Source organism: Equus caballus, chromosome 18, assembly GCF_041296265.1.
Source record: "Equus caballus isolate H_3958 breed thoroughbred chromosome 18, TB-T2T, whole genome shotgun sequence".
NCBI lineage: Eukaryota > Metazoa > Chordata > Mammalia > Perissodactyla > Equidae > Equus > Equus caballus.
In genome coordinates, this window is record NC_091701.1 from 25190193 (window position 1) to 25203944 (window position 13752).

The window sequence follows — 13752 nt, forward strand, 5'->3', positions numbered from 1 at the left end:
TTTAAAGATTTTATTTTTCCTTTTTCTCCCCAGAGCACCCTGGTACATAGTTGCATATCTTTTTAGTTGTGGGTCATTCTAGTTGTGGCATGTGGGATGCCACCTCAGCATGGCCTATTGAGTGGTGCCATGTCCCTGCCCAGGATCCAAACTGGTGAAACCCTGGGCCGCCGAAGCAGAGCATGCAAACTTAACCAGTCGGTCCTGGGGCCGGCCCCTTGAAGGCTTTTTGATCATTGTTGAGTTCCAAACACTTCATACAGATCTGATTGAATTTATGAGGTGAATTAATCACCTTAGGTATACCTTCAAATTAGTTAGATTTCTAATTCTAAATTCCATTTTGAGGCCTAGGCTGAAGGCTTCCAGAAAGCAGAAACATTTTCTTCTTTATGCAGCTTTTTAATCTCATTTTATGTCACTCTAAACCAGATTAGGAAGTAAATATAGGGATTTGCTAAATAGTTTGGTTGTTGATGATGTTACCATAACTATATTCTATCATTATGAAGAAGAACAATGGCAAAAATTGTTTGTGTTGTTTTTCCCAAAAAGCTTTAAATTATTTTAGGATGTCATTGGAGTACAATTTATCTGCAGTTAGTTGTTTACCTAAGCACAATTTTTTTACTCTACACTTTTACCAATTTTACTGAGAAATAATTGACATACATCACTGTATAAGTTTAAAGCATACAACATGATATTTAATTTACACATATTATGAAATGATTACCACAATACATTCATCTAACATGCATTTCCTCATATAAATACAATAAAAAGAAAGGAAAAAAAGGAAAAGAATTCTTGCTGTGGTGAGAACTCTTAGGATTAACTCTCCTAACAACTTTCCTATATATCACACAGCAGTGATACCTATCGTTACCATGTTGTACCTTATATCCCAAGTACTTATTTATCCTATAACTGGAAGTTTGTACCTTTTGGCCACCTTCCTCCAACTCCCCCTCTCCCCACCTTCTGCCTCTGGTAACCACAAGTATGATCTCTTTTTCTATGAGGTTTTTCTTTTTTCCCCAGATTCCACAAATAAGTGAGATCATAAAGTATTTGTTTTTCTCTGTTTGACTTATTTCAATAGCATAATGCCTTCAAAGTCCATCTACGGTGTTGCAAATGGTAGGATTTCCTCATTTTTTAATGACTGAATAATATTCTATTGTATATATATCACAACTTTATCCATTCATCCATGGATGGACACTCGGATTGTTTCCATGTCTTGGCTATCATAAATAAAGATATAATTAACATAGGGGTGCAGATGTCTTTTTGAGTTAATGTTTTCATTTCCTTGGAATATATTCCCAGAAGTGGAATTGTTGAATCACACAGTAGTTCTATTTTTAGTTTTTTGAGGATCCTCCATACTGTTTTCTGTAGTGGCTGTACCAATTCGCAATCCCATCAGCAGTGTACGAGGGTTCCCTTCTCTCGAACATCCTTGCCAATACTTGTTTTATCTTGGCTTTTGGATTATGGCCATTTTAACAGGTATGAAGTGATCTCATTATGGTTTTAATTTGTACTTCCCTGATGACTAGTGATGTTGAGCATCTTTTCATGTACCTGTTGGCCTTTTGTATATCTTCTTTGGATGAATGTCTATTCAGGTCCTTTGTCCATTTGTAAACTGGGTTATTTGGTTCTTTGCTATTGAGTGGCATGAGGTTTTTAATATTTTTGGGTATTAACCTTCCACCAGATGTGTGGTTTGCAAATATTTTTTCCCATTCCATAAGGTATTTGTTCACTTTGTTGATGGTTTCTTTTGGTATGCAGAAGCTTTTTAGTTTGATGTAGTCCCACTTGTTTATTTTTTACATGTTACTTGTACTTTAGGTGTCACATCCAAAAATTCATTACCAAGACCCAAGTGGAGGAGTTTTATTCCTATGTTTTCTTCTAGGAGTCTATGGTTTCAGATCTTACAATTAAGTCTTTAATCCATTTTGAGTTAATTTTTGTGAATGGTGTAAGTTAGAGGTCCATTTTATTCTTTTACACATGAATATCTAATTATTCCAGTACCATTTATAGAAAAGACTGACTTTTCTCCATTGAATAGTCTTGGCTCCCTTGTCAAATATTGGTTGACCATACATGCTTGAGCTTATTTCTGGGCTCTCAACTCTGCTCCATTGGTCTATTTGTCAGTTTTTATGTCAGTAGCATACTGTTTTGATGACTATAGCTTTATAGTATAGCTATACTATAAATCAGGAAGTGTGATGCTTCCTGTCTAAGCACCACTTTTATGTGCTTACAAAGACAATTATATCACTAAGACCAAAAGAAGACCAAATACTCTCAACATTTGCCTTTTCCCTCTACATGACTGAAAACAAAACTTTTGAATAAAAACCACTTGACACTGGAAAACATCCACCTTGACCCTAATGCCAGATATTTCTCCAAAGTCAAACCACTAAGAATCTGGCTCAAGGGAAAACATCAATTTTGGTTCAATATCCTGCAAGGCTCAGCAGTCAAGCAGAACAAAACATAACTCAGCATAAAAGCTGCTTGTTGCTTTTTATTTCTCATTCTTTTTTTTTTTTTGGTTGAATATAATTATATGGCCTATGGTAATATCCTGAATTTATGTTGTGTATGAAAGAGTGGTAATGTACAAGGGGAATGGTGTCAAGTACTTATTTTATTGCTTTTAATTTTTGTTCTTTCCTTTGTGGTGTTCACAAACCAAGATTCTCTCAGTTCTTAGAAAATAACATTTTGAACCTGACCCATTATTTTCCTGAGAAATTTCAGATAAATTACTGCTTAGTATTTTGTTTGTTGTTTAGAATTTTTTTGTACACTACAATAACTGTATCTTCTGATTATCATGTTTGATATTTGATACATAACTGTTGTACTCCAAGTTCCATGAGAGAATAGATCATATCATTATCTTTGATGCCCTGATCATACCTCAGTGATACAGGAAAGTTGTCTACACATTTTCAAAAGCAGTACCACTGGCTTGTACCTACTGTCCGCTTTCATAGGACTTTATGTAGGAAACAATTAGAAGTAATTTTAAACTACTTGAAAATATAAAATTATTCTTTTCTAATAATGGCACAGATTCTTCCAGTATGTTAACTATTCTCTGGCAGAGAGTAAAAAAGCTTTCGTGCCACTTGAGAATTATTTTATAAGTGAAACAATAATTTACTTAATATTACCCCAGTGGTTTAGAAATATTCGCATAGCTTCTGCAAGTGTTGAAGAATCTGATAGAATAAAAGCTCTCGTCAGTTTCTTAAATTGTGTCTTTAAAGATAAAAATAGGGATACTATGAATGTTATCCAGAGTGCCCCCACTGCAACATCTTCTCAGTATTGGATAAAATGTTACAGAAAAAAAAATCCCCTGTCATTTGCCTTCAAAAGAGATAAGAAAAATATTCCTCAGAATGAGTTTCAAAGACCTTGGCAAAAAGGAAATGGAGGTGATCTCCTAGAAGAGGGAATGAAAGGTTGGAACAAAATACTTGTCCATAATCCAAACAGATTTAGCTAAGCAAAAAGGGACCCCTCAGTGCCTGGGAAGAACAACGAAAAGACAAAAGACTATATATGAGAAAGGAGTATCATCTGATAGTGGTTATAGTAGATGATGTTGGTTCATAATCCATTTTTCTTTCTTCCATGTTGGCTTGGTCCCAAATTTACTCCTATGTATCTCTGCCTTTCATATGTCAATGATAAAAATTATCTAGTGTTTTCTCATTTAGGTGGCATGTACCCCAGTTATGATCAAGAAGACATGAGAGAATGTCTGCTTTGGGTGCTCTTCCACACTCAAGGAAGAAAAAATATTGTTTTTTAACTGAATATTGTGTTTCTATATGGGATCCCTTGAACTTCAGTAGCCATCTAATGACCACAGGGGAATTAGCCTGAGAAGTATATACTAAAGATAACATTACAGAACAAAGAGGTAGAAAGAAGCCACGTCCTTAACAAAACTGTTGAGCCACTAAAATAACCAACCTAGGAACTGTCCTATATCTAGATTTTTAAGTAAAATCATAAATTCCTTTGTAATTTAAGCTATGCACAATTGTTTTTCTGTTGGTCTATATATTTGAGTGGACAGCTTTAATCAGAGTGAGAATTCAGAGAAGAAATCTCTTTTACAGGGAATGATGGGAAGGTTGGGAAGACATTGAGCATAACTACTAGAAATAGAATTGTGAACTCAGTAATGGAGAGATAAGCTTAACAAACTTACAGAGTGAACAAGAAAGAGAGGAGAGAATAGAAAAGAGCAAAGAGAGATGTAGAATGATTTGCATTATTTTGACTTTATGAATGATATGAGTCAAGAACACAGTGGGAATTGAATCAATTTGGGTTAAGTTTCCAGTAAAGCCTGTGCTAAACATAAACCACTTCAAATTTCTCTGCCATATCCCCAGGCTAATCACAATATAATAGAAAAATCATTTGTAACTGAACGAGACAGTAATTAAAGGTAATGCCATACATGAACGGCCACTTGAGGAAAGATCTGGAGAGGAAATTTTGGAGAGGTTAAACCTAGACAAAATTAATTAATGAGAAGAATTTGAGTCATATATAAGACAGCTAATATGGATTTATACCATTGAGAGAGACTTTCAACAACTTCAGTCAAAATAGTGCAAACTATGAAACACACACTTGCATATCCATGTCGTCTTGCCTATTTCACATCAGCAACTCCTGAAGAACTTTGGATTGAAAAGTGGCAAGTGATAACTCTTCTGAAGCGCTTAGTAAATTGGTCTAAAATAGATGCCTATTGCTTAGATAATTTTCTATGAACGTAAATGCGATCCAGGAGTGTTAGACTCATCTAGAGAAGGTAGTAGTGTTGTAAAATAGAGAATAATCATGTAAATCTTTAGATAGATTATGGATAGAAAAAAAGATGGAAATATAGCTAATGTTTTAACAATATCTACTTGAATTTATTGCTACAGATAAGAAAACACATTGGCAAAATTTTTGGAATAATTAGTACAAATTTATAAGACTAGGGATGTTGTCATTATACTGCATGAATCACTCAGTGAGTGTAAAGAGAAGTGGGCAAATAACTTCCTTGGCACTCTCCTTCATATAGGTGAATTCAAAGGTCAGCCCACCTGAGTACTGTTCCTGTGTGCAGGACCAAGATTGTTTCAAAGATACACTAGTAACCCAAAACATAATTTTAGGAGTTAGTTTCGTTCATTGGCATTTTTTTTCTTCTTTTTTTTTTTTTAAGAAACTAAGTTCAAGATGCCCAAGAGGGAAATTATAGCAGATCAATACACAAATTCAGGAGAACGATTATTGAAAATATTGGAATTTCTCAATTTTTCTGAGTTTTCTACTAACGAAAATGAATATTCAAGAAGATTCCGAGGAAGATTAAGTTTCCATATCTTCAAGAAACATTTCTCTCCCTGAACAATGGGGAGGTGCATCTGATTGTGTGAACCTGTCACATGCCTATACTGAGATGGTGAAGGAGGCTAGAAGATATATCTATATGAGTAGTTTTTTTGTGAGTGTGTGTAGAGGGTAGTTCCTGGTTAAAAAGTCAGGACTTACAATTTGCAACCCATCAAAATGTGAACATGAATTTCAAAAGATTAGGGGCAGTCATGAATTGCAGATGACCATGCAACCCTCCAAGATTGATACTTCCATGAGGAGAAAAAGAGTGCATAGGGGCATGTCTTTAGATGCTTCCTAACGTTCAAATCAATAGCAACTTCAGAACCATCTGAATCCTCAAAGCAGTAGGTAGTGGTTGTGGAGGTGCAATACTGTAGGTTTAATTTGCCCACGGTGTAGTCCGAGGGGTTTATTGGTTAAAGGTCTACAACAATTCTACTCATGTAAGTGAACAGTCAATACAGGCTCTGAGTTGGAAGTTGGGCTGGCTCTACGAGCCACCTCACAGAATTGAGAAACCTGATATCTACCCCAAGGATCTCCTTGTTACAGAACCCCTATCGTGAGCATAGGCAAACCTGCTTCATTTTCTAGCTTCCCACATTCACATAGCATCTAGATTAGAATTTCATTAGTAAGTCTTGCTCTTTGATGGCTGTTAACTTTAATTCTATCTTTAATTTCTCAGCCATGAATAATTTCATCAACAATGGGGATCCAGGTGGGTGATGGGAAAGGGTTTATAAACTATTAAATACTGTCCATCGCTCCCGTGTGAATTCAGCTTCCTCGACTTGAGCTTCATGTCTCCGTCTCCTGGCAGATGGTTTGCTCTTGTAGAGAACAAAGGCAACACATTTTTCCTTCATTACTGACATGGAATCACAGATTCACAAATAAAACCTATGTATCACGCTGCCATTCACTCTCTACAAGGCGAAAGTTTATCCTACAAAGAAAAAGAGTATAAGTGGAAAATATTCATTTTCTGCTGTTTCACATGACATGGGAGATTTCTCCCTCCCTAAATTTAGTCATCTCACACAGCTTTATAGAGTTTAGGTTCTGTATATGGTACCCCAAGTCCAAAAAATATATTTTTCCCAAATTTTCAATTCCAACTGCAGTACCATCACTAAAATATCTTTTAATTTTATTCTGTTTTTCTAATAATTATCATGCTTAGGATTAATTGATTTCCTCTTTTGCAATATCATTGCCAGAATTTGACGTTCATGGTGAAATGAATTCTTGTCTCAAATTTAGTGTGATGATTTTAATTTAATATGAAGCTCAGGACCATACCTTAGAACCAAGATTGTAAACTAGCTCCACTCCTGTCCTCAGTGACAACTCTCTTGAGACCCAAATACTACATGGTTTATTACTGAAACAACGCCATATTCAAAAACACAGTTCAATTGACAAAGGTAACTAGGAATGGATTTCATTCTTCACCTTTGTATTTTGAAGGACCTTGAAGGTAATCCAAATACATCTTTCACAAAATCAATTATTAAAATGTTTCCTCTGCTACTTTTTTTTCCTATACCTTCAGTTGCTCTGTACTTTTCTCCTTCAACATCCTATACGTATTTTTTCTTTGTTCCCAGGCTATACCACTTTTTTTTTCTCATTTACCCTCCTCTTTATTATATAATAGATTTAGTCTATATGATATAAACCATTTTAGGAAGGTTTGTAGTAGAAAGAGAATGGGGCTGGAGATGAAAAGATCATCTTTAAGAGTGTTGGGGCTCAGGGCAGACCACCCCAAAATATTCCACAATAGCATATTCATTTTTTGAATGGAAGTTATTTGAGAAGCAAAAAGTGCATTCACCCCTCCTGTCTCTGTTCTCCCTGAAATCAGGAAATAAGTCTCCCATGGGAAAGGAGCTCTCCCTGCATCCTTATTGCCAGAGCTGGGGATTCAGGGCCAAGAAGCCTGCATAAACAAACCTTGCTAACTTACTACTTCAAACCCAAACTCTGCTTAAGTTCCTCACTAATAATGCACCTCAAGTCTAAGTTTCTTTGTCCTGTCAATTCTTCACATATTTATTTTTTCTGTGTGTAAAAGATGTATATATACTAACTGCTTTGTTTACTCTCAGAGCATCATTTCTTTATGGTCTCCGATACATATGTATTAAACTGGGTTTTTCTCCTGTTAATCTGGCCTTGTGTCAATTTTACTATTAGCCTAGCCATGAGAACACAAGGAGAGAAGAAAGGAGATTCCCGCCCCCCCGATTTTATCCCCCCACCCCCAAGAATAGGATGGGATATTGGTCTCAGCAGTCTACTCATAATGGTATCATAAGAGCTGGAAATATTAGTAGTTATTTTTGAGGCAACGTGAAATAGAGAACTTCACATATTCTACAACTCAGAAAGTGTGGAAGTACTTTATATGTTTGACCTTAGTTAATCCTCACAACAGCCCTTTAGGGTAAGAATCATCATTACTCACATTTTTAAGATGAAAAAACAAAGGAACAAAGAGGCATCCAACATCACACAGCTGGTAACTGGTGCAGCCAGGATTTGATCCCAAGGAGAATGACTCCAGCACCAAGTTCTTACCCATTAAACAAGCAGAGCCCTAATAACCACGGCCAGAAATGCTATTTTTGATGTTGGTTGAACTATGGTCTTATGCTACCTTTCAATTCTACTGACTCTATCAAAATAATTTTGGAAATTTCTTCAAGGAACCGTTGAAAAAAGTTGCTAAACTTTGACAGGAAGAAGAAACTCTCAAGAAGCATCTCCAGAAAATTAGCCTGAATTAAAAGTCCACTAAAAAAACAAGAGCATGCATAAGTAATGTTTATAAACAATCTCTTCCTGCCAGATTTGGATTGAAGCCTGGTTCAAGTCATATTGAGAGAAAATTAGTAATCTATGTTCAACCCACGGAGAATTAAAAAAAAAATTAAACTAAAAAAAGACAATACTGTAATAGTTATTAGATAAGAAGGGAATAGGAGATTGAGAAAAGTGACATTAAAAGCATAGCCGAGTAAAAGATATTTTTTCAATGCAGCCTTTGAGGAGGTAAGGCAAACTCCCTCCATTTCCATACCTGTTAAGGTCAAGCTCAAAGAGTTGGGTCAGACTTTAAATACATTCTGATGTTTTCTGAATTGAAATTATTACAGACAGAGCCAAAGAATATCACCCCATACAATTAGAAAAAGGTAGGAGAAATTTCACCGGTGGCACATTTCCCTTTTAGTAGGTCATGCAGAGCTGTTCTAGTCTCAACTATTCAAATTACTCTCCAGCAGGCCCCAAAGTAGAAGTTAAAGGAAAAACCTACTGTTCCTTCCCTAGATATCAGCACATAAATCCTAGCCAAATTTATGATATTAAAAGTAAAATGTATTTGAAAGCGTTCTATTACAAACACATATTTATAAAAGAGCAGAGCTTTTCCCTCTCTGATTTCTGACTCATGATTGAAAACCTGTGCTAGAGAGACAGGGCAAACTCAAACAAAAAATTCCGCAGAACCTATTGTGATAAATGATACATGACAAAATTACATTTAAACAGTCACTGGGCCCAAAGGAATCCAGCAGAGAATAAGTGCAAACAATGTGGGGGTTTTCTATTTCTAATTCCTTTGACAAAAATGACAAAACATGGTTCTTTCATGTAATGACAGGGAGAAATAGGAAGTTTGAGAACATAAAATATGTTGCTGCTCAGAAAGGGAGATGGTGTTCACATATATTGCATTCCTGATTGGCAGTTTTATTCGAAAAGGGTCTCTGGATCTTTGTTTGTAAGAAGGGGGAAAGGATAACAGTGGTATAATGAGGGGAGAAACACAATAGCTTCACCTCTTAACATTTTTCACAGATAAGACTGTCTAAAGGCTAATTTGATATTCAGTTAGCATATCCAGGGAAAAACATGCAAGCAAATATATTCCTAAACAGAATGCCAAAAGAGTGTTGTTAGCACATTTGTAAATTTCCAGTTCTTTCTTACTACGCTTACCCAACAACCCAAACAAATCAGTTTAAATACAACTTCTTTTACTAATGTCTTTTGAAGCATCACTGCAGTCAGATTGAGTCAAGTAACCATCTGCTGCAAATACAAATAGAGCCACATTCAAGAATTATATTACACAGCCTTGCTAGCAAAGTTCTTACGTGCAAGCTGTTCTTGTCAAAATCAGAACCATTGTGATGATGCATCTTAATATTCAATCAGACTTTAAGTAAAGAGTGACAAAAGTCCACATATGGATGACAGCTGTTTCTTCAGTAAATATTTTCCCATTTATTGAATGGATGCTTATGGCGGTTTAGGATATGTTCCATCAGACAGTTCAGCCTGAACTGCCTGGGGACGATTAAAACAATAAGAAGATAAAATTTCAGTTTTCAAATCTTTGCTACAACTTATATCTGAAAAAAACAACAGCTCCTTCAGTTAAAGTTGTACACTATATCATTAATTTGAAAGTATCCTTGACCAATACCGACTGGTGAAAGAACTGAATTTATAGGACTCTCTACATTTTTTTTTTGCCCCTCCCCTTCTAATAATATCATAACATTTATAAAATTAAAACATAAATTCCTTAATTGATTTTCTAATCACATGAAAAAAGTTGATGAGAATTTAAACATTTTTGACTATATTTTGACAAATTGTGACATACTAAAAAAGATTAATGAGCCTATTAGCCAAAAGAAGATCAGATAAGGCCTCTTTTTACCCAATAAAGTAGCTTGCAAACTTGGAAAGTCAGAAAAAGGGAAGATGGATTTTTATGAAGAATTCAGTAACTCCATAACAATACAGTGTTTACATATCAGTAGTCAGAGAAAAAGTTGTCTCAACTAACAAAGATGACAATGTTTTAGTAGTACCCTTGAACATGTATTATACCCCTTTTATAAATCCTAAATGTTCTGTTGGACATAAGTTTGTTAATAGTATATCTTTCAAGTAGCATTTTTGAAGTTTGCTAACTACAAGATCCACTGCTAAGTAATTTAGTCTCCTTTCTCTAACCTAAAACGATCTTGAGTTTCTTCTCTGGTGACCCCAAAGCAATTCCTGGGAGCATGGCAGGTTGTTTGTGTCTTAGGTTAGGCCTGCAATATTGATGTGTTGAGGAATTGGTCTTCCCCAGGTTCTGCATGGTAAATTACAACCTTTTTTCTTTCCTGCAATGCAGTTGTTAAAATCAACATTTAACAAAAAAAGTTGAGACCATAATCTTATATTCTACAATTCTCATCAGACACTGGTATATATATACATATTTTTTATGGAAACTATTTCAGATCAGACACTACAAAGAAGAATTTCTTACCCTGCTATTGGATCTACTGCTATTGCCTTAGGATTATGAAGCTCCAGATCAATCAAGGTGACACATACAGACCCGTTGTAAGTACAAACAAAGATCCAGTCACTGACATGATCCACAAAATAGAGATTTCTGGTGAGCCAGTCAATCGCCATTTGTTGCACATCTGAAAAACAACACACACAAAATCACTGAGTTACAGGTGCAAATCTAGCATCATAAGCCAAAGAGTACATAAGTCTGTCCAAAGCATCACAGAGGACATTTCAAAAGCATAGGTAGTTTTATGATAAAAAATTGCAAACACAACTTCTTGCTATGCCAAACTAAGTGATTTAATTATTCTGTAAAATAATGACTACCTCTTGATGCCTTTCTTTTTGCTATCTAAGGACTGAGGATGACCTAAACCAATGGATCAAGAGAGTGTTATCATAAATATAAGTATTTACAATAAAATCTTCTCCTAGTTTTTGCATTTGTCCAGAATAGTTCATTCGACCCAATGGGCATAACTGGTTCAATGGCCCCACTAAACTCTTTAGCAGTAAGAGGAGTAAACTTTTTGTGAACTTACATAAACCTTTATCTTCAGATACTCTTCTATTAAAAAAAGAAGGGTGGAGAAGGTAGACAAGGAGATCTTTAAGATGCCTTTGTTTATAAAACAGCATCCAAAAGCTTGGAAATAAAGCAAAAAGGGAAGTGATATGTTCTTTAAATGACATATGCAGGCATTGTAAAACAGGTCTGCTCAAAGATTAATTCTCTAGAAGGATACTGTTCAATAGTACTTTCTGAAGTGATGGAGACACTGTCCAATAATGTAGCCACTAGCCAAATGTGTCTAGTGAGCCCTTAAAATGTGGCTACTGTGACTGGGAAACTGAATCTGTATTGTATTTGATTTTAATTAATTTAAATTAAAAAAATGTAAGTAGCTAGTGGCTACTATAGACAGTGTAGCTCTAGAAAAATCTATCTGTATTTGACCTGAGTATTTTCTGTTTGATCAGATCTATACACTGCAAGGGTTCATGCTAATTTGTAGATATTTGTCTGGTAGAAAGGATAACCCCAAAAGTTATGGTTTTATTACCCTGTGAGGCATTAACCATTTTTATACCTAACCTACAAATCTTATTTAAACATTCTTTTTTTTTTTAAATGCCTATAAATATCCAATTCCACTAATGTTCTCAGATCAGCAATACTGGGCTGGTTCCCTCAATAATGCCATAAATGAATTCCTGGTCCATATTCATTCCTGAATTTTATGACAGTCATGTTTTTATCTATTGGAAATGATACCTTGATACCTCCTTGTTCAAACCCACTATGGATCTATGATTTGTTGACTAAGCAAAGTTTCCTTCTGCAACTCGAACCTAAACATTCTTCCTACTCTATGCTTCAAAATACTTTCTTAGTAACATGCTGCTTCAGTGACTGATATCCTCTCAACAGAAAGACTAACGTAGATGCACGCGTCATCATTATCATTCGTAATGTAATGTTGTCAAAGCAAGGTAGAGAAAGGAGCAACTTTACGGGAATTTCTATCATGCCTTACAAGGACAAGCAGAATGCGGATTTTGCAATTCATTGGATATACATTTTCAAGCTATTGATTCTAGTTTCATTCCTGAATTACAGGGTTTTTATCAAAACATAAGCATTTAAACGTCCCACAAACTGTGTGAAGCTTTTTTTCAACCAGTTCAGCAACTAGGATTTTTTAAGGAATCTAGACTGTTTCTCTGTCTCTAGAAACCTGGAAATGTTTGCTTTGTTTTATTTTTGATTCTTTTTGCATTATTATACTAGCTAGAGCACAGAACACACTGTTTCAAATGTCATTCTAAATACCTTGGATTCAGATAAAGTATGTGCCAGGGTCCATTCAATGACCCATCCCTCACGCTAGGCATGCAGTTGGTTTAGTCCATACAATTGTAATTTCAGACAAAAGAACTGCTTGACAGCATTCACACCTTCTTTCAACTTTGTATCACTGCAGAAAGATTCTCTGCTACTGAAACAGTAGCTATTGTTAACAACCATCCAAGTTTGAAGCAGCAAGGTCTCTCTAAAGAACCTAATAATTAGCAGAACACTTCATAATTGTGAGAAGTGGTTTTGTTACTTTTTCTTATATTGGAAGTTTCCGTCTGCTTTTAATGTAATTTTTATTAAGATTGGAGAATCAAGGCAATTAGACAAAGAGTTCAAGTAAGCAAGCTGATAGATAGAGAGAGATAAATAAATGTGTGAAATGATTTAAACATTTTAGGAGATAGATGACTTGTCTAGACAACGGAATCAGTATTTCATTTTCATATTGCTGAAATATAACAAAGTTCAGAGGAAATCGCCGAAGATAACTGTAACTTTATGACATTACAAAAAAAAATCTGTAAAGTTTCAGTAAGACCGTTATTACTTTACTGTTACTAGAACAAAATTTTAAATATGTTCCTGATATTATGTTCTCTAGTTGGCTTTTATTCATTCTTCAACCAAAAGTCACCTGGATTTTTCCCTCACTGATCTTTTGAAACGGCTCTTATATGGTCACTCAGAATTTCTCAATTGCCAAAAGCAAAGGTTACTTTTCTGCTATCTACAAAATAATCTAAATATCAATGTTTGTAAAATTTTAAATAATCATGAAAAAATATTGAAAATATTCTGAAACATGTAAAGTATTATATAAATATAAATAACTATTAGCAATGTTTTTAAACCCAATATTTGTTAGGTTTATCAATTTTAAGTTGTACCCAGTGGAAATCAATTGAAAAATTTAAGGGAAAAGTGAAAAAAAAAGAAGAATGAAGATGATGAGTACTTACAATAATTTATAATTGGACAAAAAATGTTACACCAGATTTTGTATATGTCATAAGGCAAGTAGTTAGTTACAAGAGTTGGTGAATGTAGAA

General features: G+C 34.9%; 1 protein-coding gene across 3 annotated transcripts in view; it reads right to left on the reverse strand.

The window, feature by feature from the left end:
* Positions 1 to 13752, reverse strand: part of LRP1B (LDL receptor related protein 1B) — a 1824397-nt gene that overhangs the window by 929561 nt on the left and 881084 nt on the right. For all 3 annotated transcript variants that reach the window (XM_070241833.1, XM_023622537.2, XM_023622536.2), the window contains one exon: positions 10811 to 10973. In XM_070241833.1, the coding sequence (XP_070097934.1) occupies positions 10811 to 10973 (163 nt within the window). The remainder of the gene's footprint in view (positions 1 to 10810; positions 10974 to 13752) is intronic.